General features: G+C 41.5%; 1 protein-coding gene across 1 annotated transcript in view; it reads right to left on the reverse strand.

Moving 5' to 3' along the window:
- Nucleotides 1-26,263, reverse strand: part of ADAMTS17 (ADAM metallopeptidase with thrombospondin type 1 motif 17) — a 191,410-nt gene that overhangs the window by 69,220 nt on the left and 95,927 nt on the right. Inside the window, exons 11-14 of the mRNA XM_063347091.1 lie at nucleotides 12,337-12,438; nucleotides 10,497-10,642; nucleotides 5,176-5,342; nucleotides 2,349-2,476 (exon numbers count right to left, since the gene is read on the reverse strand). Coding sequence (XP_063203161.1) covers nucleotides 2,349-2,476; nucleotides 5,176-5,342; nucleotides 10,497-10,642; nucleotides 12,337-12,438 — 543 coding nt within the window. The remainder of the gene's footprint in view (nucleotides 1-2,348; nucleotides 2,477-5,175; nucleotides 5,343-10,496; nucleotides 10,643-12,336; nucleotides 12,439-26,263) is intronic.

Raw genomic sequence — 26,263 nt, forward strand, 5'->3', positions numbered from 1 at the left:
CGACTTAGAGTGCAATTTGCTTTTCATGACGTACCTCCAAAGCTCTGTGCTCATAAAGGTTTTCATTTGGAGGGGAGCTGGCTACTGCTCCTCACTGGAAGGAGAAAATGTACATTGCCATAATGTCTGATTTACCATTTGTGGCTGATATGAATGTTTGGAGCAGTAAAGCTGGCTGGCCCAGAGTAATGGCCAATGGCACACAGCTGGAAGTGCACAGCTGGCCTTACTATAAAAGGTTATTAATGGATTTTGTAGTTTTTTCAGATACAGCTGAAAACAGAGAAAAATTAAGTAACTTGGGATGCACCAGGAACCTGGCTCTATGCAAGCACTTTGTATATTAAAGAACACATAAAGAATCAAACCTGTGCTGGCTCCCCAGCAGCTCACTATTCAGATTCTTCATTTGAATAAATTAGAAGGACTGAATTAAACACGCCTCTTCAGCAGCAATTGGCAGGGAACCGTGTCTCCTGCAGCAGTGCAAAATTCAATCCGAGCAAAGATTTTTCACTTATCTCGTTGCATTGCTATTAGTAAAGCTGCATTATGCCCCCAAAGCCTCTCATATACCCAGGTGAATATTGTGTTCACCTATCTCCCTGCCTGGAAGCCTCAAAACATTCAAAATTGCTAGATCTTAATCACTGCTCACACAAATCAGAAATAATGCCAAATTTGGCATGCCTTGTGCCCCCAGGGCAAACCAGCATATCTCCAGGGAAGTTTGTGGATTTCAAGGGTGATTCTAGAAAGCTGTTCTGGTGGATACAACAGGCTGGTTCATACTGAAAAGCGGCATTCCTAGCATAGGATACAAATCTGGATGAGGATAAACTTAGAGGAAGATCAGCCAGGAAGAATCCAGCACTGGTAAGGTTGCAGTATCCAATTCAACTGTCTTTCACATCACTAATGTGTGTGCAGCAAACTTCGAACACATGCTACGTGATCAGAAGAAAAACCACGAAGTGTTTGCCCTGTCATAGTGTCCATGACAAATGACTTGATTCCAACTGCAACACATTGCTAGAAGCATCCATTACAAATGACTTCCTGTAATTTATGATCTTTAAATAAACATTCTATTTTCTCCTTTCGCTTGTCCAAACCCTAAATCTCCAGTTAGTATGGGTCTACACAACTCCACTAAATTTTGCAAGGAATCTGAAATACCAGCTCTAACAGATGGCCTCCCTAGGCATTCGATGTGCTGCGTTACAAACTGTCTCACTGCCCAGCAAACCCTGAAGAGCTGTATTACAAAGATCTCCCACACCTGATTTTGGTTCTATGTGTAATTTGGCTAGAGAGAAACAATTATCACTGTAACCATTATAGTCCATGCCACTTTCACTCCAGGAAAAGGGACCAAATCCGAAGGCTCTTGAACAGAGTCCTCTTCATTTCCATTCTTGACTTGTCTGACCAGACATAGAAGGGAACAAGCAAGTTCAGGGTTTGTCCAGCCCATCCAGGGACAAATAAGGGGACACTGATTTTCCCCTTGTGGGAGAGCAGAAGGAAGCCCACCCTACATTCTCTCTGGTTTGCTCTTTATGTGACCCAAGCAAAACAATGCACATGAGAAGCAAAAGAAAACTGCCTTGGGCTGTGCTCTGGGCTGCAAGATCTGCTCCTTTAAACTTGTATTTTCCATTGCGTGGAGTTTTAAAACCTAGTTTGTGGGAGGAAGGGAACCTTTTTCTTACTGTAAGGGAAAAGGCCTTTCAAACAGTTTTGATGGGTCCCTACACTAACTCACCTTGGCATTATCTAGTAATACAGTTGATAAAAATCACACAAGGGAAGCTACTGGCTCATACCGCTGCAGGAGCCAAGGAGCAACTGGTATTAAAAAGCTTCCTCAATATTTTTAGACAGGAATCAGGTAGACCTGAAAAGCATCATGATGCTGGCGATGTAACACTTGTAACAGGGTGGTGACAATTTATAATCCAGTTTGCAGCATCAGTGGTTTTTCAGTGATTACTCTAATAGCCAAAATGGAGCAGTTAAGCAAGCCAGATCTCCACTCCCATCTGCTCCCCTCAACAGAAGTCCCTTCCCACCCAAGCCATTTGATGACTACACACAAGCAAATGTGATCATTGAACATTCCCAGCTGTTCAGTAAGAAGCTCGTACCTCGGGCATTTATCATAATTCTCAGACCAAGACACGGTGCTGTGGGGCTCTTGCAATGGGTCTTATAAAATAGTGTTGCCCTCTCACCTCCGAGACAGCCCCCCAGCCACCCACGTGGACGCCTGTTCTTCTAGGATATACACAGCTGCCCCAGACTACACGTAACGCTAGAAATAAAACAAAAGAAAGTTACTCCACCTGGCACTTGCCGTGTACACAGAGGTCGGTCTCGTAAGGCCCACATGGAGTACCATCGAGGACTCTGTCTGTCACCAGCACAGGGGAATCCTTCCCCAGTGGAGAGCAGAAGAGCTCACAGGGTTTATCTGGAAAGAGAAATACCAAAGCAACTGCCTTTAGGAACAGCACAAACAAGAGTCTTCAAGGCAAAGGTGATGCAGTCTCTACATGAATGGATTTGGAAAGATACCTGTTGATATTCTCATCTTTGAAGAAACATGAGCCTTTCAATTTAGGCCTGTCATTTCCCCACTTTAAAATATCAATATTCAAATAGTTACATTGATGAGTCTGGTCTTTTAAGACACAGAAAACCATTTAGTCAGTGCATTTCTATGTATCTGTTTGCGAACGGAACATGCTTGTTACAGGGAACATTCAGCAGCCTGATATGAATGACCAAGTCACTGTGTGAGTGTCTCAGACAAAATTCAGGCTGCAGCCAGTGATTTAGGAAGAACAAGTTCTCCAGTCCATTTCTACTCTTGATGGACGGACTTTCTTACATCAGTGTGCCCGTAAGAACAGTTATATACATAAATTTAAAGCATTCTTGCATACATACTACCTGCTATTTCCTTGAACTGATATTTGTGGCCCTACAAACATTTCTGTCAGCAAACTATGCAGCTAGAATATCGAGAGAAAGAACCCCCAAATTAATTCGAAATACATCAGTAGAAAAAAGTTGCATTTTTCATCCATGCTAATAGCAATTGTTATATTACATATTACACCTGGCTTTGGAAAAGCTACCATTGTGTTTAGCTAGAGAAGGAATTGAGTTAAAAAGCTTTTTCAAACATTTGTATCATTAGCTGGCAGCATACAACAGATCTCAAGGTTTACTGACTGCATTTGCCATACATTTAAGTAACAGATATTTAGGCAATACAATGTTTTTCCTTTTAAGCTGACTCCGCTACTCACAGACTTCATCCAGGGAAGAACCTATAGACATTCAAATGGAAACATGTTTTGTTCTGCACAGTCAAGTACTTCCACTCCTCAGACATAAGAGAGGAGGTTTGCCAATACATAAGGCTAAGTGGCATAGGCCTTTTCTAAGTTTCCAATGCAATCAAAAACCTGCAGTCAGCTCCCACTTCACTAAAACATGTAAGTAGAGTTCAAGTACAGTGGAGATTAGCTCCAGGTTTGTTTAGATCTGTATCTATTTAAATGCTTCTGAGTGTGGCGCTTTGATATGCTGAAAAAAGGTACTGGAGAACATTGCATAGGTGCTCTAACACGCTTCAATAAACAATGACACTGAGATGGGAAGCTGAGCTGCCCTCTGTCCATCTGTCTCGCTTGACAGAGGATCTACAGGCATATCCTGTGGATGTTCAAACTCCCTGCCTTGTGTCTGATGCAAAGCAAATTCACAGAGGCTGGATTTTGATTTCACTTGCAGAGTGAACAGAGGAGCTGGGAAAGCTGTTGAAAGAGCAGCTTGTGCAGGAAACCGGTAGCCTGACCGCCTCTGGACAGCCTCTCGTAGCAAGATCTGCTACAGGCCAGGAGAGGTTTCTAATTTGCATTCATGGAAACTGGGGTAACATGGCTCAGGTAAGCGAGGCTTTGGTAGACAGTGAGAACAATGTTGTTTTCTTGTATGTATTATCTCATAGCAATATCTCGTTGAGTCTTCAGGTGGCCAAAAATTGGCATATTCCCTTTCTGTGGCTGAATGAACTTCCCACTGCAATATGCTACTTAATTCTGGCAGCACTGATCAGAGAAGATCACTGAATCATCCGTTTTTTCCCCTCTCCTATTTACAGGACTCTCAGCAACCCGTAGTTTCTGACTGTAAATGGAGAAAGGAGTGAAACACCTCTGGAAAAAACTGGGAGAGTTTTCTGTGACTGAAGCTCGTCAGGAAAGTAGCTCCGCATTGTGCATTCACCCAGCAAAACTATCTGGGGAGGGGAGCAGAGAGGAATAAAAAGCAAACCCAGACTGTCTCCTGGGGCATCTTAAGGAATTGTGCTCTTGGGGGCTCTGCTATGAGAAGTAGAATGCTGTCCGTATGCTTGTCCCGGTGTCAGACCTAACTTGTCATTGCCAGCACACAAAAGGGCTTATCAAATGTCTGGTCTTCTAGTATCACTTCCAATACCACCCTCCTCTGTTCAAGCCTGTCATTAAGATAACCAAATGAAACCAGCCTTGTCTGTTTTTCAGCAGAATGCAGCAAAGGATGTTTGTTTTTGCAGAAATTCAGTAAAATTACTGAAAAGAAAATTGGTTCTGTTCTACCTCAAACCAGGACAAGAAAGGACATTATTACAATCCTTTTTCATATCCCCCCAGCATCTGCTGGAATAGAAGCTGAACAGCAAGATCCAGCACAGGAAGCATTAAAGGAATGTAAGTAAGGCAATCATGCCGAAATGCCCAAAATTGACACACATCAAAAATGTCCCAGGAAACCCTTCTTTTTTCAGTTCCAAATTAATTTGAACATTTGAATGTTCAAGCTCCCATTCCCAAATACCTGCCTGTTCAAACTGGGAATCAAGTTAAGGCACCTCTCCCCGAGTACTACAAAAAGGTGAGTAAAGAACTGACAGCTCTGTATCTTCTGTTAAGAAGGCTAAAAGAAGAGCAGGGCAGAACTAAGAACGACTAATTGTAATTAGTCTTTCAGATGTAGCTAAGGGAACATATTGCAGCCTTCTCACCAACATATGCGAGTATTGTGGATGAAATCAAGACGGGTTGAGAAGCCGCAATGAAAGAACAGCAAGGTTGTACAGAGGAAGACGAAAAAACTTACCATCAATGATGACAGCTGTCAGGAGGCTTTTTTTCTTGTTGGTGTATCTGTCGTGGGCCTGGCACTGTTGGTCCCTGAAGCTTGGCACCCCTTTAGGGCAGGGTAAGTTCTCACACACAGTGTGCTCCACGCTGGCTCCCCGGCAATTCTTCCCGCCTGGTCCCGGGCTATCGCAGGAAAGACAAACCAGGGTCAGCAGGAACAGCACAGCTACTCACAGGCACACCTTCACCTAAGTTTCCCTGCCCAAGGCAACTCTGGAAATAGTAGGAATGTTCCTTGCTAGAGGTCCAGTCCTGCTGTCAGTGTCCCTGACAGAAAACTATTCAAGCTCCATTGTGGATCCGTAACTGGCTTATCATAACAGATGGTCTGTTACAGAAGCATGTTCTTTGTAGCATCCCATATACAGACCAATAAATAGAGGCTGCCTACACAGTGCACACCTCAGGTAAGAGGTAATGCTACTCACCTGTGGGCACTAAGCAGTCTTCTTAGAAGATACAGAGTGTTTAACTGTTTGTATTCTGGTCACGATCCAAGGGATTTGACTAATTTTACACTGCTGTCCTAAATTTCTTCATTGACTTCAACAGCAATTCATTCGTGTCCTAACATATTTTCAGGTGGAGCAGGTAAATGACCGCGAAAGAAGGGAGGAGTGCGCGCGTGTGTGCCTGTGTGTTTGTGTGCACCAACAGTTTCAGGACAGGACTTGAAGTAAGGTACTCCCAAACTTTGGGTTCTGCCCTGACATCAGGCCGGAGCTCTGACTAACCTTTCCTGTGATATGGGACAAGTTTCTTAACTGATGCTGACTTGTGAGGGTTGGGCTTTGGAAGGTGCACTGAGCGTGACACCTAAAGTCTAAGTATTATTTACTTTTGCACGGTCAGGCAGTTCAGAAGATAATTTGTAGTTCCATCAGAGATATCAAAGTTAAGTATTTATATTCTTAATGGGGAACCTAGAGGCACCATGGTGACACCGCTGTGCCCAGGATCACACCAAATACCCAAGAGAGAGGCAGGCAACACGGAATGTTTCACCGTTCTTTTCCCACCATTCGCTTTGTCCTCTGCCTCAAACACTCTCAATAACGGGGACACAGCAAACACCTCTTCAGCATATGTCCTCTAAGGTTCTGTTTTCAGCAATTTGAAACTAAAATAACACAGAAGTAGCTATAACCTGTACCGTAAGTAGGGTGTCCAGAAACAAATCAGTGCAGCAGATAATCTCCATCCACGAAAACCGTGCCATTTTACACATTTGGTTTTTAAACGTGCAGGAAAGGCCACTAATCCAACGTCAGGATTAAGCACCTGCAAAATCTATTTATTCTTATTTATGATTCCCCAGAGAAGAACGAAAACTCAAACTCTGAACAATAGCCTATATTTTCTTTGCAAACCAAACCAAACCACTAATAACAAAAAAGCCAAGTAAGCAAAAGACTTAGCCATCCTAACAGATAATTTCTTTAGCTACTTACTGATACTCTTCTGAATTTGTCACGTACCTATCTCCACAGCTGTAATCAGCAAAGATGGATACGTTCTTGCTTTTCTTTAACAGATGGCCACAAAAAGGACCTCCAGCCAAATTCCAGTTTTTAGCAGTATGGCATTTCATTCCAAAAGCTTCTTTCCCCCTTCCTCCCAGAAGAGCAATGAACATCAAGTTGTATCACTCAGCTAATTAGAAACCAAGGCCCTCATTGTATATCATTTAGTTGTGTCAGTGGTCCTAGGAAGAGTTGCCCTGTTCATTTACATGCTGGCTATAGGACTGGGTCTTTGATTTCTTAGCTGTGCTGGACTTGATGAATTCAGCATTTGGTGCAACAGAAACATTTGATTCTGCAAAGAAGAGCTTTATGCCAAATTTCAGCCTAGATCAAATTTTTACAGTAGCTCCATAAATCCCAGAAAAAGTGTTTTGTTTTTTCTTAAATGGAAATGCTGGTCTCCAATGACACTGTAACATCACAGAGAGTCACCAGAAAAACAGCCTGAACAAACGCCTGCTTGCTTGCACTGCTAACACCTCTTTTCTGCCACGGACACGTGCAAGGCAGCAGATGTGCTGAGACTGATCCAGAAATCTTCTGGGAGGATTGTGTCTGCTGCCGTAGACTGGATGAGACAGACACTCAGTCCAGATGACTAGAAGCACGATGCAAGCTTCTTCCCACGTGAATCCTGCACTCAAATACACGAACTTTGGTGTCAGCACCATCTCTCTGGCTACAGTAAGAGATGTAGCCATTGAACGCAAGTGACTCTCTACATATTTGTGTGTACATGCACAGGGAAAGAACAAAACAAAAAAGAAATCAGTCAGAATACCCAAAGAGTAACAGAACACTCTCTCAAGAGCAGGGTATCAAGATGATGGCCATGAAACAGGAGCCACAGCAGGACTGCTATTTGCTGTCTTCATCAGCTGTTGCCTTGCCTTTAATCTTAAGATGTTGTTAACTCGTGAGGAACTTTCTATGTTTGCCAATGCAGACTGGAAGCAAGAAGCTCTCACTGTTGGTCATAATGGTCACTGGCAATAAGAAAGTAATAGCCAAATCCATTAGGAGACAGACTTCCTGAGCACCCACCACTCCCAGTCAGTGGGAGTTACAGGAACATAGTGCCTTTTGACCTGCACTCCTCTGTGTGCAGGCTCTCTCCAGGCTCTTCAGCAGTCTGACCTGTCTTCCCTTTCTAATTAAGGAGCAAAATGAACTGCCTCCAGCTGATGTAGTGTCTCCCAAAACCAAGGAGTTGGATGTGCTCATCTCAGCAGCCACAAAACGACAGAGCATCCTACAGATCTGGGGGATGTTTCTATTCCCAGTATTTCAACACAAAACAATACACTCAACAAGACATTCCCACCTCAGCTCCCCTCTGTCTGACAGCATCATACTTTATTTGGTAGTATGTTGCTGCTTTCTACTAGACTAACTCTAGTAAAACACTAGTAGAATATAGAGCGTCTATTCAATGGGTTCAAAAACAAGCAGATAAACAGACATGGACAGGCAGTCGGAGAAATGGACAAGACATTGCTCTGCCATGCTGATTATGTTCTGCTCTTACTGTTTGGGTAGGGAATGCAGAATTACCGACAGTAATCTTTTACTTAACGGACCTCTGTAATAGCATTTCAGTATTACAGACCTCTTGGCATGTTTCAACAGGATACTGGGGGTTTTCATCATGTAAGATGAAGAAAAATGACAGTCACTCTCTCCAGTCTCACACAGTTACGTAGAGCTTGTTCATATGCCTTTCTTTTCCTGCTTCACTTCGTGTTTGTGGCTTCATCACTTCCACCTCTCCAAACGCTGAGGCCAAGAGCCTGGGCTTCATCTCTATCAGATTCTGCAAGAGAATCTGAAAGGAAAGATCCCTGTAATCCCAGGTCTCAAGCCCTGTATAATACGGGCTCTAGCACTGCCTTTGATTTCCAATAAACAGTATCATTCAAGCCCACCCTGACACATGCCTGAAAAAGTGACTGTGCAAGATCTCCTGGTAGACAACCTCATGGCCATCTTCCACTGTATTTGTGCCAAGAGAATCCACCCACTAATGGAACTGAAGAAATCAAAGCCCATTTATACTACCATGACCCTTTTACATGACAAGAGGGGACTGGAAAAGGAGTGAAGATCTCATTCTGATGCTCTGTTTAAGCCAGTGGTTTTCTCTTCAATCCCACTGTACGACAACAGTCCACAGCCTGGACAAGAACACAAGGCAGTACAACTCAAACGTCTGCATGTGCAAACTGGCTCATGACACGCTGCCTTACAACCATTTGTAGGCAATGCATGCAAATACTCCCAGAAATCACAGAGAGGAAAAACCAAATCAAACGGTGAAGCAACTGGTTTAAAAATACTACTAGTCCCATAGGCTCAAAAGTCAGCTGGCAGGAGCAGAGATTCCAGTTAAAAAAAAATAATAATCCCAAGACCAAATATATATAAAATAAGAGATAAATCCCTTAGCCAATATTTTTGGACAGTGAATAAACCAGCTGCAGAAGAAGTGGGCTGACGCCAGGAATTTGAAGCAAAAGAAGATCACGTGTGTATCCCCAGCCAAGAATGTATATGAGCAAGAGAATTTTAAAATCAGTGTGCAATCTTGGAGGGAGCATTTCCTGTAATTTAAGGAACGATGATGAATGGATTTAGGTTTGGTCAGCACTGTGGTTAAAGAGATGTTTTGTGGCTGACAGCAAAGAAACCAGTTCAGTCCCTTGTTCAGGAATATGAGCTGGTAAAAATCAAACCTGGACATTATAGACATGCAATTGCAGTTCAGCGTTATTTAAGGAGACAAACAAACAAAAATATCCCTTTCACATGAATACAGCTCAGCAGCAGCCAGGGTGTGCCTATCCATCATCTAGGCATGTCTTTAAAGTGACTATGTTGCTAGCCAGAATTTCAGCCCCTATTTAAAAAGAAAAGTTACCTGTGCTTTGTCTGTGGAGAAGACCTTAAAATATGAATAAAGCTAGAGATACACAACTTGGAGGGCTGCTCTCAAGATCATGAGCACCCTCATTCATCTCAGAAGTTATAATGCAGACAAACAGGGGTGGTCAGTTAAATGACCACCGTGGAAACCTGTTCAGGCCTCCCATAAGAAGAAAAGACTTCCAGATGTGCCTCAATTGACCTGAGGATGAAGGATGGCACATGGGAGATAACATCACTTGCATTTCTTCCTGAATCAGAAAAAAAATCCAAGCCCAAGCAGAGGGCACAGGCTTATTTGTAGTCACTGTGCAGGAGCTAAACAGCACCCACTGCATCTGTGTGTGGGAAAACTTCCTTTCCGTATGGAGCACTCCCTGATGTACAGAATATCTCAAGGTGCTTTACCAACACAGCTATATGACACTATGACCACTGTTAGCCACTCTATCGCTTCCCAAGCCCAGAGCCAGCACACCCTGCAAAACTGAGCTCTAAGACATATTGGCTGAGTTTGGTCTGTAGATCCAGATCAACCCCTTCTCATCCACTGCAATGTTGGAGAGGAAAAAGCACCATTTTTTCTACCATTTCCTGTATCTATGTTTGAATAATTGCAATGGGCCACTTCCAATGGTAACACTTCGAGCCACTTCCACAGAAGTTACTGAGTCACTCCAGGATTTTGACCTGGTCCTTGCTGCTTGTGACCAAGAAATCTCTTTTGTCCTCTGCACAGCTCTGCTGCCCATTTCTTCCCTGCACTCTTGCAGCAAGGATCATCTAAGTGCTATATGCAAAGAGAAATCAGCATGATGTGAAGACTTACGGGGGATTGTCGCATTTCCGCTGTCTGAATCGCACTCCTGTGCCACACGTCCGGCTGCACATGCTCCACTGACTCCACATGCTCCAATCTCCATCGACATGCTCAGGGATAGGAGTTTTACTGACGCACTCCCCAGCTCGGCACCACTGAAATGCAACTGTGTTAGCACAGGCTGGAAAGAAGCCCTGATTCTTGCAAACATTCCTGCACAGGTGGACTTAAATGGATGTCTGAGACATTACAACAAGCCCATGTTCAAGTCTGTAGAGATTCAAGGCTTCAGTGAGATGGAGGTGGGAAGACGAGAAAGGGAGAAGGTGAAACACAGAAATTTAAGTGTCACCTTCGACGAAGCCCTGAAGGGAGTTCTGTCATTAAAAAAAATAATCACAGAATTGAGCCCCATGCGTTATAAAGCAGATAATTATCTAAGCGCTAAGACTTAAAGCCACACTCTTCACAGAAACCGAGTCCAAGAAATTATACCCCAAAGCAATGTCTTCATCAGCAGTATTCCCAGTATGTACAAAATAATTGAGGTATTTTGGACCTAACTTGGCTAAAGCCCCAAACAACCTTTGATTCTATTAGGTTGCGCTGGCTCCTGCCCAAGCAGCAAACTTGGCCTGTTCTGCTCTGTCCAGGACACGACACAGTGAGCACTGCTAAGCAGTCTCACGGAAGAATCACCAGGACTCCTGTAGTTAGAAAAACATTTATCTAAAAATCTTTTGTCTCAGTTTCCTCGTCATGCTTTCCATGACCCAGCTTTTCTTGTCATTGTTTATCTGCAAGCAAAGAAAAGGCCTCTAATCTTTGATTTTAGCAACGAAACTTTTTAATTTTACTCTTTCGTACCTCCCCAATGGTACAACAATCAAAAAATATTAGAATCCAAATCCAGTAAGTCGGGGGCTGGCAGTTACCAAACCAGTCAGGTTCCTTTGCAGCCTGGCAAGTTGTCAGCCACACTGGGAGAATCACCCACATACATACATTTATGAACCACATACCACCTACCACAGCCCATCTCAGAGGTCAAACGTGTTCACTAAAGACACCTTCTGTTAGCACAGCAGGTGAGCTGGGAGGCAGCAGCTCCGCCTCGGTAACTCCCACCCACAGGAAATCCCACTAGCATTGAAGCCAGTTACTGGAATGGTGATTTTCATGGGAGGGAGGATCCACCAATCTGAGAGTTTATTTTGCATTTCTCATAACAATTTTCTACATCAACCTGGATTCTGGAAAGCCCAGATATGCCTTAGTCATCTGAGTATATAGATACAGTACCGCAAATGATACTTCAAAAATAACTCACCATCACTGAATTTGAGCTCAACACATTTTGAGCTACTTTTAGAAGTAGCCTCTTTTTCTTTCCCCATCTTTCTCCATTTTCCAAATGTCAGCCTAAATGCTCTCCACACTTTCTACTTCAAATATAGCCAAGATGACTACTGCCTTAGCTTACCCGGAAAAAAACCTCACTTACGAACGACCACTGGCAGCATTGAACAGAAGTGACAGGAGTGAGCACCTAACATGACTCACGGGGTACTCGGCCTGTACACTTAAGAGTGAAGCACAGGGTTTTCCTGCAGTGTTTGTAGAATGCCTAGACCACAAGAACTTGACTACTGAGGTCTCCAGAGGCTACTGAAATACACGTAACATAAAATCAGAAAGACTTAACCCAATCCAGCTGTTAATTGAGCAGTTTCTGTAACAGAATCAGTATAAAATATGGGTTTATGGTAAATACTGAACATCTTGGAAACATTATTCCACAGACAATGCTGGAAAAAACAAAGTGATTGCTACGGAGCATTGTGATTACCTTGTCTGCGCCACATTCAGTGCCATCCAGAGGGGGGTCCAACTTTGTTTTACACGATGTATCTCCTTCCACCAAGCACCAGAGCCCAGCACACATCAAATGCTGTAATCACAAAGCAATGAGGTGCAGTTATTACTTTTGGAGATGTCAGCTATCATTATGGGATACACAGCAAAGCCCAGGCAGTCTTTCTCAAGTGAATCCAGAAGGATCTAGTTGGTTTGGGAGCAATTATTCTTTAAGGATAGATTGGCATTAAGTTGTGGGGCTAGAAACAGAAAAGAGACTGATAGATGCCACTGTCAGGAACAAAACCCACCCAAAACAAGAATTGCATTATTTAAACAGATTTCTTTTCACAACAATAAATCTGGCCCATTAAAAAAGATGCTTTGGAACCATGCCACATGCTTAGATGTCCGAGCTGCTTAATTATTTGTATTTTTTAAAAAGATATTCAAGTAATACTCAGGTCAGCCCTGCTGGACTTGGTGGTAGCTATAATCAGCCAGCAATGCCCCTTGGGAGAAGACGACCTGAAGGCAGAATGAGAAAGAGGAAAGGATTTCATGGCGTGCCATGGAGCAGAGGAGGAGCTTGGTGACAGGCAGGGGCAAAGGTAATAAAGATTTGGTGGTGAGAAGTAACTGCTAGAGACCAATGTGCTAGGGAAGGTGAAAAGTGAGATGTGAGGTTAAGAGCAGCACGAGGTACAGCACATCTCGCTACCAGACTTGAAACACCTTCTGGGTATCATTACTCAACATTGCTGCTCTGCTCAGCCAGTGTGTGTTGCAGGGATATTAATGCTGACCACACTTGCGTGATCTGTCAGATCAATAACATTTTCAGAATTTGAGAAAAAGAACCAGGAAAAGGGGCCTTTACATCATTAACATTTTCCACAGAATCCACCGTGCTTTGCATTCCATGAAAGTGGATGATTTCAATACAGTGCTACAGAATTGAGTACCAAAAAAAAAAAAAAAAAGAAAAAGAAGAGCTACATTTCTTTCCACTATTGTTCACATTTCTATGTAATGGTAAAAAGATGAGAAGCCTGACTCTAGTGCCAGCTGGTCTTGTCAAGATTTATTGCACCTCATTAAATAGTTGAGTCAACACACTTCAACCTTATGGTTCTTTCACAATGTAATGTAAGAGACTGTGGGTGCTTGTGTGTTTTGTGTACATGCATGTTGGTATGTCTACATAAATCAGATCTGTACAGCAGAGGGTGCAGACGAGATAAATCCCAACACCAAGAGTGATGATGTAGAACATACCGAAACAAAATAGTTATCGCAGCAGTATCTGCATCCTGTTTTATTTTGACATTTCTTTCTGGAAAGAGGATTTTGCACTATTTAAACCAAAAGAACATTCACAAAAACTAGAAGCAGACAACACAATTCAGCAACATCTTTTTCAACCACAACACAGAAAGTCATCGTCAAACAAACAAACAAAATACACCAGGGAAGCCTAAATCAATGCATTTTCAAGACATTTTCCCCAAACTAACAGAGCATATGGGAAAATACCAGACTTTGGTAATTTTGACTAAATGACTGTGACTAATTAGTGGTCTACCCACGGCTCTGAAAGCACTTAAGCAGTAATTAGCCATAAGGACATCACCTCCTGTTGTACAGATAGGTATACTGAGGCAGAAGAATCGACAAGCCAGAGATTTCAGGGCTTACTGAGAAATCAATTGTTCACACTGCAGCTCCCAGATTCTCAAAACCCTGCCTTCCCTGGAGAGGACTAAAATCAAAAAGTAAATCAGCTAACCGTCCACAAGTGTCACAGAAAGAACACTAATCTAGGCAATAAACCACTTAAACTGAAAAAGCTTTTCTCCTTTTTTCCTAGCTGTACAGCTACAGCACCCCTGTATTTGGTTTAACTCACTGGTATCTAAAGGTGAGGATTTTTTATGTTAAGCCTACACATAGGAATGATTAAAAAGGATTCAAAACCAGTTAAGCTATGTTAAAGAGCACGTCACGGACCTAAGTGGAAGGTATCATAGGAGGTTCTAGCCACAGTGGCAGGACATGCTACATGCAGCTACACGCCACAATTAAATGCAGTCTATGAACATGATAGACTTACTAAACTCTAACAGTTTCTTTGCCATTACAAATAATTTTATTCATGACTTATAAATGTTGTTACTGTTAAGCCAAGGTCAGGAATTAATTGACAATCTGGACTGTCTCTTCTCCCTTGATGATTGTGGACAGTGATGTTGTGAAAGCACTACCAGCAGTGCCTCCTTTCAAACTGTGGCTGGGGAATACTGATCATAAAACGAAGGGAGGCTTCAGAGATGAAGGGTGGAGATAGCGTGTATTTTCACTTTTCTAGGCTTCAGCCCCTCTCTTACACATAACCACAAAGCTTCAGAGCAGAATCTGATGAGAAACTTTCAGCCTGATCTCTTGAATGACCCAGAGAGAAATTTTGCCTCATGGTTCCAAAAGGAAAGCCTCTGCCTTCTGCCAGAAAGAACATCCTGGCTGAAGATGTAATGGAATTCACTACATCCCTAAAGACGTTGTTTTAGACACACATGAGCACCATTGCTAAATATCTGTACATTTTGCAAGGCCAGTATTTGTTAAGCTTCAGCTTCCAAGTCCCTTGATTGTAAGTTGCACCTAAATTAATCAGGGTTAAATTCCCATCTTTGATGTAAAACTGGGAGGAAGAAGGGGGGTGGTGGTGGTGTGTGGAAACAGAAAATTGTAAAAATGAAGCAACTTTTTGTAAAATTTTGGTTGCCAACCAGGATTCCTCCATAGCTCAGAAGAAGGTGGAAGGCGATAAACCCAGCTAGCGTGCCCAGGTAAGAGCCACGGCCTGGGGGAAGCAATGGGCACAGATAACCTCAAACAGGGGTGTCTGCACCAGCAGAACTACAGAACTGAGCCCAGCTACGGATACAGCAGGCGCAAATATTCACATACACATGTGTATATATGTTTGTGAGTATATATACATGTATACACACACACACACACATGTACGGATAAATGAGGAAAAATCTCTCTTAGCAACACCAACCTTTTTGAAATTTCCCATCTTTGAGGTATGGAAAACATAGGATTTTTATAGTATCCCTGTGTTTGATTCCGAACACTAAATGCAAAGCATATTTCAGGAAACAGTTACAGAAAAATCTGGTAACTGCGCTTGAGCTCTGTGTTCTAGTGCCATACCACTACAAAGCTCAAACACTCGTTAGTGCAGTCCCCTGTATTTAATACAGCATTCAGATACCCCAGCAAAGATTAAACCATCAGCTTTAGTATTGTATGTTCCCAAGACGTTTTATCATGTTAATAGCTCATTTCAAAAGAGATCATATATCCTCCTCAGCTACAACAGAAACCCAAACAAAAATCCCTATTAAACAGTCCTATAGCTAACCAGTTGCAGTGACCGACTTTTTAATAGTTAAACAGGCAGCTTTGTGGGGAAATATCAAAGTGAGAAATGGCAGGACTTGAAAGGAAGCTGCTTGTATATGAGTGGCAGTTCAGAGCTTGCACTGATACAGAAGAAGCCATCAAAAGAGCCGTATTACTGCTAATGGTAAATTCAGCAACCAGCTTTTAGAAGGCAGGTCTCTGCCTGCAAAGTCTTCCCTGCAGCAGTCAAAAAGTGCCAGTTAGGATTTTCCAATGATAGATATTTTTCACCGGAGAAATACCGATTTGTTGAAATTGTCTGTGGGGAAAGGTCATCTTTGGATCAGCTCCCAGCTTGAAATGTTTCCAAGAGCAAAATAAAATAAAAAAAAAGTGAGATGGTTTTTGGAAAGTAATATTTAAATAAAAAATTATTTTTTTTTAATTGAAATGCTTGTTCAACTGAAACCTTAAGGAATTTAAACAGACAGAAAGTAAAATTTAAAAATTGAAATAAACCTGGAAATTTTATAAAGGTGGAAATTTTAGACTCCCAAAGACTCCTGGAAGACAGGAAAACTTGTCTGCACATCTGTTAGAAACCAGTCCCGAGAGAGGTCACAGTCCGGAAACTCTCAAGCTAAGAGATATCTGCTCGGCTTCTGATTACAGGTATTACAATGGCATCTATTTGAGAACGGGGCCTTACTGTGCCAGGTGTTTTCTCTTCCTCAAAGAACTTGCAATCTAAACAGAATCCTGGGAGCCTGGAGATAAAGGAAGCTTTATCCCTCTGTTCCAGGAGGGAAGATGAGGAACAGAAAGGGATTAAATGTCTTGCTGAAAGTCTGCTGGGAAACAGGCAGAAATGCTGCTCAGAGCTCCGGAGTCCTCTGCTCAGTGTCACAGCCACAGGCTCACGCCGCCTGCTCTGGCTAAACTTCAGGGTAAAACCAGAAACAACTCCTGGGATACTCCCAGGAACATGTCTGGCTGTGGGCCTTCCCACCTTTCACAGCTTTTCATATTTTGTCACAACACATACTGTTTCTGAAGACGGTGTTTACCTTACGTGTAACTCCATCCCACCCGCGTGCCAGCACAAACTCGCAGCGTGTGAAGCACTACGACCACTCACACGCGGCTCTAGGGAAGTAATCTATTTTAGGTTCTTTAACTCAGGGCTGCAGCTGGAAATGAGAAGAAGCCAGACTTAATTCAGCCAGCTCTTTGCCCACAGGCAGTAAGTCTAGAGTCTGCTAGTTTCTGGGCTACCTATTGCATCACCACGGTTACTAAAATCAGCGTGATTCTGCCCAGTGACCTCACATGGGCTCAGTGAAAAGAAAGGGCTCCCAATACTCCCCCGTCTCAAAGGCTCAGATTATTACCTACAGGGTGGAGCTTCCAGATCTCCAAAGCACAAAGAGAATACAATGAATAAAGATGTTCTTCCCATCAGGGAATAACTCTACAGAAGCTAGTTCTCTCCCTACACCTTGGATTCATCCAGAAAAACAAACACTTATTTCTCCTGAGAATTCATTTGTTCTTGCTGCCTATTGCCCACTGGAAAGAGGAACCTCTTATTTCTAGCAGCAGAATTAAGCCACCGTGAAACCAATTTTGCTGTCAAAATGAGGGGATCATCAAGAAGGACTCAGAAAGAGTAAATATCCTTAAGGAAGAGGAGCAAGACACCACATAACACGCAGGCATGCTTATAAATAGGCTGGCTTTCAATGAAGTATCAGATCTCTTTTTTTTTGCCAAGGTTTTGGCTTGGCATATAGCTAACCGTGAGAGAAAACGTGCTTATAAACATAATCCTCATTAACACCGCTTAAGTACAATAAACACACAATTTACACACGCTTTCCTGTTCAAAACACTACGTAAATGTTCTTGAAGCCTCATAGCATGCTTCTGAGGAGGAATTTACACAACAAGGTGAGAAAAAACGACTCCAATTTCTACACTGTCACTGCCTTCAATTTTGGGTACATAACTGACAGTCTTGACTGGATCACAAGTTTGCCACTGCTATTAGATGGAGCTTCTTGCTGTCGAAAACTAGATGAAAAGTGCTCAAAATCAGAATCCTGTAAAATTGGAAGGCATTTTTGAAAAGGAGCCATGTGCTGCCCCAGACGAGATAACTGTGAAGCTTGGATACACGTAGCGGTGGCCAGCTGCTGACCTTTCTCTAGAGCTGATATTCCAAGGAACAAGTGGTAGGTCCAGTAGTGGAAGTATCTGTCCATCTGTCCAAACGACAGACCGGATCCAAAAGTCAAGGGAAGGCTTGATAAAGAATCACAAGGGCTGTCCTAGAATATTCAGGCAATGGTCAATATCCACTAACTTCTCATTTTAACAAAACTGGGCAACAATCCCACAAATTCATAATGTGTAATTTTATTCATTAATGACAATGTAGAATGGATCTCTTTACTGTTGGACAGAAAGTATCTCAGACTGTATTACAAAACCCAAATCATATAATCTTCTTAGATCCAAGTAGAAAAGCTTTCTTAAAAACATTTCCCTATTTTCACTACCTGGTGATCACCTTGTTTCTTCAGAACATGCAGAAACATACGTGCACATTATGCTTTTTGGATGGACCACTAACCTGCCTTCTTGGAGCCAATAAACAAATTTAGAGTTCATTCCCCTTTATATTAGTTTTTTCACTTTATTAGTTCAATGAACGACCTCTTCATCAAAACTTGTGTGGGTGGAAAGTCACCAACATCAGACACAAGTGTATAAAAGCAACAAGATTGTTTTAACTCTTGAGGAAATGGCCCTTGACAGTTAAAGAACTCTTAAGGAAATGGTCCTTGAGAATTAACTGCTTTCCGGTGCTACTCTTTTCCTTGGAGAACAGTACAAAAAATTCAACATAGTCATTTCCGAGATTTGTTAATGTTCTGTATCAGAGAAAACAAAACAAACTGACCCTAGCAAACATGAAGTGTGTCACGCTGGGTTTGGTTCTCTGAGCAAGATGGCTTGATTTGCACCACTCCAACTACCAACACAAGGATCCCATAGGAAATGTACCCTTTTATATATGGAGTGACGCCAACAGCTTTTGTGATCTACAGTTAAAACATAAGAATGTTTCCCCTTTGTCTTTCAGGGAGAAAGGCAAAATCTCTGTCAGCTTCCAGAACACCAACTTACCATGACACACGGCTCACCACAGACAGATCTGGATGTCTACGGTCTGAAATAAATTAACTGGTTATAATCTTCAGTCAAATAGCCTTTCTAACAGCAGACGAAAGCCGAAGGACTGGCAAAATCCAGAGCGCTCATGTTTTGACAATGTTAGCAAAAGGAAAACCAGGCTATTCAAGAGCTGCCCACAACACACTTAGAGACAGGAAGATGAGCCCTGACCTCTCTGGAGAGGATGCAGCAGGGATCTTTTGCCAAGTGTGCCATCGTCTCTCGGAGTAAAACTGCTCCTAGGGCTCTATGAATGGCTCTGCAGGATAGATGGTAAGAGACAGAGAAACATAAAAATTCTTCTTTTGAGAAGGGTTTGGCCGACTGCAAGCTCTTCACCCCTTTCCTGTGAGGAAGTTAAATTGGAATTAATTACTTTTATACCAGAAATGTGCAACGCAGTATCTGGAAATTGTTCCAATCTGGGGCAGATACAAGAAACCAGTATTTTGAGAAGTGAAGAGTAGACTGAGATGCCTGACTGGAAACACTTCAAGGAGAGCAACCTTTCGAAGCTGGTAGAAGCTCAGGGCTTCTGGAAAATCACGCAGCTTCCCTGAGACTCAAAATCAGATGCTAAAAAATGGACACCTTCAAACCCATTATTTCATTTGAAAGTTTAGGCCATGATTGAAGATCCTGAGCATGCATCGGGATGAAAGAAAAACTGACAAAAGCAGCAATGGCAGGGACACTGCACAGAAATGCAAATATGAAGGGCTAGTAATGAAGCTGGTCACAAGAAGCTCAATAAACCAGAACGGATCCTGCCAGAAGAGCAGTGGCAGACTCCCATACTGCCAGAAAAGGCACAAGTGAATAGAAATACTTTTTTCTACTGTACATTGGGAAGCAAAAAATGAAACACAAAATCACTGTCTCTGGTTTTAGCAATTTCCGGTGCTCTCAAGGCAAACAAATGCCTTCTCCACTGTCTGAAATATTTCTTTGCAAAGCACCAGTTCTGTTTAATTTTTTTTTATATACCTGGAATTAAAGTAATAGTCAAAAGAAAGAGATTGGAAAGATAGTATTAATGAGACCACAAAGTAATTTTGTGGCAAAGCAGCCTATGCTAATCTTTTCAGTGCCTTTAGGGCATTTACGAAACTAGCTCCTGTGGGTCTATGATTCATAGACACAGAAATTCAAGTAGAAAAAGACAGGCTTTATCCACCTTCCTACCAACACAGAATTCTTTCTTGCTGTATGTGCTCATCAGTTTTGCTGAGCCCAGTTTTCAGCATCTTAAATGAGAGAATTCCACTCTACATGTTACATCAGTTGAAGAAATCACGGAATTATCTTGACATGGCCAAACCTGGAAGAAGTAGAGACGTAGTACAAGGCACTTGAACAGAGTCACTCCTTTGAATTAGACGTTAGAAATTTTGTACTTTGACTTATTACTGATTTCTCCCACAGTATGCTTAAAAGAGCTGCAGCTAATCAACTATGTCACAACCAGAGCAGCCATATTAGCATGGTATTGCACACGCCGTGTGTTAAGTGCTGCTCTGAGGTTCACACTACAGGTACCCCCACCAAGAAAAGGCTTATGAGTTCACAGTATTATGCTATCATCTAGCTGAGGAGAAAATATCTGACCATGATGAAGGAAGGGCAAGAGCTTCAGGCAAGTTTCATAATCAACCTGATCACTTCCACCTAATATCGTGTTTCCAACTTAGAGCCTGAAATTCTGACCTTGCACTTTGCAACATCGATCTCGTATTGTCTTCAGTGAGAGTAACGTTCACTCAGTAACTTCCAGTGAACTCCTTGAGCCGTAACACCTGACTGCAGAATAAGGAAAGTATTGATCTTTTAAACAACAGGCAGTGCTGTCCATTAAAAAAAAAATGGAAATTTAAAGAATGAAATCACAGATTGTGTTTCTTGGCTGTGGGAAAAGAGAAGGAAGGGACAGTAAAATAAATATAGATACGTACACACACTGTTCAGATGTGGTTGTGAAGATTACGGGAGTTTTCTCTTGAAGTGTTTTGCAGATGGGAAGTTCCCAGAAGGCCAATGGGAGAGGTCTGAATGCCCTTCAAGCTTGTTATACACTATTTTCAGGCTGATACTCAATCGCATTTTGGCTAATTTTGTTAAGTTCAGACTTCAGCTGTAGATGCCACATCACAAGGCTACACTAATTCTTTCTCCCTCCCCTTGTGTCTCAATAAGAAATGTAGGATTTCCAAGTTCAAGTGCTTGATTCTTAAGAGGCACTCTCTATTATTTTTAAGAGTTTATTATTTTTATATTCTTAAATTTCCACATTGTATTTTTATAATTTTATTCTGGTTCCCCTCTCTCTTTTTATTTTTCTTTAAACCACTGCACCAGAATGTGTTTTGACCATCTTCCAAACTGAAACACGTACAAAAATTTCTGAAGCATTCCAATAATTGTAAACTGGGCTGTGCTGCCCAGGCAGGAACTCTGCTTCTCTCTCTTTCTTTCTCTCTCTTAAACAAAAAGTATTTCCACTGAAAATAAAGAGAAAAAGGTCTTTTTGCAACATACAGCAGCAGTGAAATAGGACACTTCAGTTTCATGTGAAACAGGCAACGTGAAAATAGTCTGAATTTTAACAACCTACATTAGGAAAGCTATAAAATCTAGTATGGCAATTAAGTAAATTGTTACCTTTACTTCTAAAAAAGAAAATCTTCTCATTTTCTTTTAGAATTGCCAGGCTTCTGTCCTGCAAGAGTCAAGAAAACCAAACCCATCCTTTTCCAGATTTATTATTATTATATTTACACAGAAGCTAGAGTGTGTAATGGAAAATTATGTAGACAAAGTCCTTGGTTGTACAGAAAATGACAATGCAACCTATTATTTTCAGGATAAATCAGCTCCCAACCTAATTACCATGTTCTTGTAAATATTCTATACATTACTAAATAATAGGGCTTACTATCATTGTCTGGATCTTGCCAATGACTCTGCAAAGGAAAAACAGACAGAGGCCCATTGATTCCCATGCATGGAGTCCAAGAGTCCACTCCACCAGTCTCTTTGCAAGATCAAGACCACAGAGAGACCCACAATTGCTTAATTATATTCACGACCATACCATCAAATATGAAAACTGAAAGGATATGTAAAATCCATTTGATTACTACAATTGTTGCTCTTCCTTTATTTTGTTTTTTGGTTCCTCTCCTTTTCTATTTTAGCCCAGAAATACAGTCAGTCTCCTTTGGCTTACAATCAACTTTTCTCCCTTGTTCTGTGCTGCTGCTCCGTGGCTCGTAGATACTGGGAGATAAATGTATTTGTTAAAAAACGACTTGAACTTAAGAATAAACAGTAGAGCCAATTCTAGCTGTTTTAATTTTTCTAAAAACAGTGTCATGTCAAAATTCACATTCCCAGTTACATCCCAGTTGACAGTGTCCCTTTTTCAGAAAAAAATCTCTGTGTAGCAACGCTAATCTCTTTCCACATGCCATTTTAGCCTAAGCACAGTTTTGACTCAAAACAAGACTGAAAGATAATGGTTATGTAAAAACCCGCAAAAATGTGTTAATAATAAATAAGCCAAAAGGCATATAAAACAAAAAGCCAAACACTGGATACAAGAGATAGAAATCACATTTTTTTCCATAAATATAATTGCAGTGCAAAAGCCTCTGTTAGTAGGCATGCCAGTCTGAAAAATAAACCCAGTGCTCTGATTAAACACACAGTATATTTTCGTGTGAGATTATGAATAATGTGTTTTTAGGCATTTCTCGTGGAGAAGCACCATCTCTGCTCTGTGAGAGATTCCGCATAAACCATCTGTGTGCTTTTCCTCTCACTGACAGCACTGCTAAATAAAGGGGACAGCAAAGAGTTAAAGTCTGCTCTCTGCAGAAGTCTTCATCGCTTCAGTGGGGTTGAAGCTTTTTGCTTCCTCTCATGTAGGGGTCAAATGAATTCACAAGACTTGATTCATAGAGCAGTGTGGATCGAAGAACAGAGGTCAGACAGGTTCAATTTCCAGTAATTTGCACAACCTACCATGTTAGCCCTGGACTCACGTCAACACTTTGCAACCAGAATCCCAAAAGATCTCTGTGTTTGGGGCACGCTGATAATGCACTATGCAGTGTCTAATGTGCGTTGCTGTTCAGTTTTTTCCGCAACTCATACCATGATTTTGTTCTGAGTTTGTGCATGATACTGACACCTATTTAATTTCTACCAAAAGTAACTTATCTCCCTCAAAATAAAGATCACGGCGCAAACTCTTAGGCGGGCCAAAAGCTCTTCTAGCCCTGCAAGGGGCATGACTGTACCATGTCCCACGTAAGAACAGGCAGCACGGCTGGTATGGTAGAAGCACATTTGTATGTCCTGCTAGATAAGCTTCTCATTGATCAGACAATGCCAACACTTGCAATGGAAAAGATCAACAGAAAGCACCATGTGAAAGCACTTTTGATCCCTTGACATATTACTGCAGAAAACTATGTAACTTAGATATGAAGGGGGAACTACTGAAGGGTCTTGAGATACTCATTAGCACGTATGAAATCATCTCACTTGAGAACTGCCCAACTTCTATTTTCTTATTCAGTTCCTTGGATCAAAACTAATTCTTCCACAGAGCCATGAAAACATGTACTTTCCTGATGATGAGGAAGGGCTCACCCATCTAATACTCAGCTTAAAGTTAATCCAAACCCAGCCACCTTGACGTATCTCAAGCCAGTAAACTACGAGCAGGGCACACACCAAAATGGACTTGCATTCCCTCAAGGGGCTGGCAGGTAATCTTGCCATTTATTATACATACAGTATCATAATAGAAATGGTGCTTTTCAAACGAATAGAAATTGATTATTCCCTGCCTAACAAGCATCCAGTCCAAAAGCCTGATTCCACAGCTCCTCAAACAGGTGGCACGCACCAGTAAATCTTACCTATCACGGATGTTACAGAACCAGATCCTAAATGATACATCTTGGAGATCATAGATTACCAACAATAGGCTATGACTAAGGTGATTATTGTATACTTCTGCTGTTAATTAGTTCATTTTTTAAAATTTCAGTACATTAAAACATAGGTGCAGTGTCCGAGCAAGTTAAAAAGGAATGTCAAGAAGTATAGTCTATGTAAAGCTGAGGCTACCTCATATGTTTTCATTTTTGTTCTGCAAATTCGGAGCACAGTAGCTGCAGGATAGCTGGTTTGGCAACCTTATCATTCTGAGGGCTACTATTTTGTACTAGGGCATCTGAGTTATCATTAAAAACAAACATGGAAGAATAATTTCGGAGATTCAACCTGAAAGGTCTGGATAAGGTTGAATATCCACGGATTAACTATCTGGTTAGACCAGTGTCTGAGGGACAAACACTGCCAAGCATTTAGGCACCTGACTCTCTCTGACGGCAAAGCAGATTACATTCCTTTTATAATTTGAGCCTCGATGCCTTTAAGGGAAAGGGTTTACTGCACAGAAAGTCTCTGCAGTTTCTCAAAAATGTCGAAATTTTGGATTCATCTAATCTCTGAAATTCACTCTACAATCAGATTATGTGGCATTTTTGAATATAGGTCCTCTAGTTTGCCTGACATAACTATGTAGCTCAACTATCTCCAATGAAATGTTATAATGTAACTCTTTTATTAAATAAGAAAATAGACAGTAGACATACGTAATCATAAAAAGATTGAGCAGGCTCATTTCCTGAAGTTTATTTCCTTTTCGTAACAAATATTTACTGTCAAATGTTTATTACTTTTACATTTGGATTTTTTTAATACTTTATTGAATTAAAAATACCACATTACCATTGGCTAAAAGAGGAGACGGCTATATTTGCCAATAATTTCTACAGCTAATGCCAATGACTAGTGCCAATTTTTTTTGGTTCATATTTTTGTAGACAGCTTTGAGACTTAGGATACAAGTATTCTGCAGATGAAGCATGAGAAACGCAAAGGTGAAAAGAACAAAAACTTTGAAGGTTTAAAAATTAAAGCTGATCATTTCCTGTAAAGAATTTCTTTCCATAGCCTTCAAACACCAATTCGGAGTAGTGTAGCAGGATGCAAATATTTACTTAAATTAATGGCATGTGACATAATTGATCCAAAGCTTCACAGTGTGAATACTAACTCTTAACGGATGTCTGTAACAGAAATATTTCTAAATAAATGATTGCAAACTGCTTTTAATCTGCTGAAGTTCTACAAGGCTTTTCATTAGAAAGTACCAAAGTCCTTACGAAATATGCTTTTCTTTGGGATACACTAAAGGAACGAAGAAGGGAAAGAGGACAGTTTTCATTGTGTTGTAAAGATGTCAAAAAATAAGACCGGTGACAAATCTTGGGAGCCACAACCACCTGCTGTCTGTATCTTACAGAGAAGGACAGGGCTTCTTGGCTTGTTATTCTGGCAAGCAACTTGTCCCTGAAGCAATTCCAGACTGGACATGCACTTTCCGCATGAGAAATGCTGACCACCTACCGATAGGCTGACATTCTCATTAGACACTGGACCATCCAGAAACAAAACGTTTTTTATTGCAACAGGGGAAATAGCAAATAGCTATTCCAACACCAGTCAGACTGGGTGACACCCACACAAGTGGAAGAACTTGAATCATCCCGGGTAGATGTGGGGTTTTCTTTACGGACCTATATTCTAACACTTTGCTTCCAGTACAGTAGTCCTGGTGGTCTGCATTTTCTTGACGGAGCTGGAAAATACAACCTACCCAGATTCTTTTCTTATTGATTTATATTAGCTAGTTTCCAAATCCAAAATAAATAAAACAGCAAATGTTAAATTAAGAGCATGTTTCCAGGACTTGCATGTGTTCAAGAGCTTTAGTAATTTGGCACTTAGAGACCTCAGTTATCACTAAGTATTATTTTCTTTGTTAACACTGATTTAAGATCCCAAGACTGTTCTAAATGGGAATAAGAGGCATCTAAAACATACAAATGGTTAGTTAATGACAGCAAGAAACCTGCCTGCTTCATGCTCGTCTATACAGGACAGAATGCTGCCAGCTGGTGCTGGTGACAGGACACAGTGCTTCATTACTTTCTCCTGAATACCTCCAAGGCCACGCTGGAAGTAAATATTTCTCCAGTCCCTATCTAAAGTGCGATGCAGAAAAGCTCTGGTCAGAATGAAGACATCTAATTATATACAAGACCTTAGGAAAAGTTTAGCTACCTAAATTCCAGAGGACAAGTTAGACAGCCTCATCTCAAATACGGCCTACTTTTAGAGACACC

The sequence above is a fragment of the Chroicocephalus ridibundus genome, chromosome 9, assembly GCF_963924245.1.
Source record: "Chroicocephalus ridibundus chromosome 9, bChrRid1.1, whole genome shotgun sequence".
NCBI classification, from domain to species: domain Eukaryota; kingdom Metazoa; phylum Chordata; class Aves; order Charadriiformes; family Laridae; genus Chroicocephalus; species Chroicocephalus ridibundus.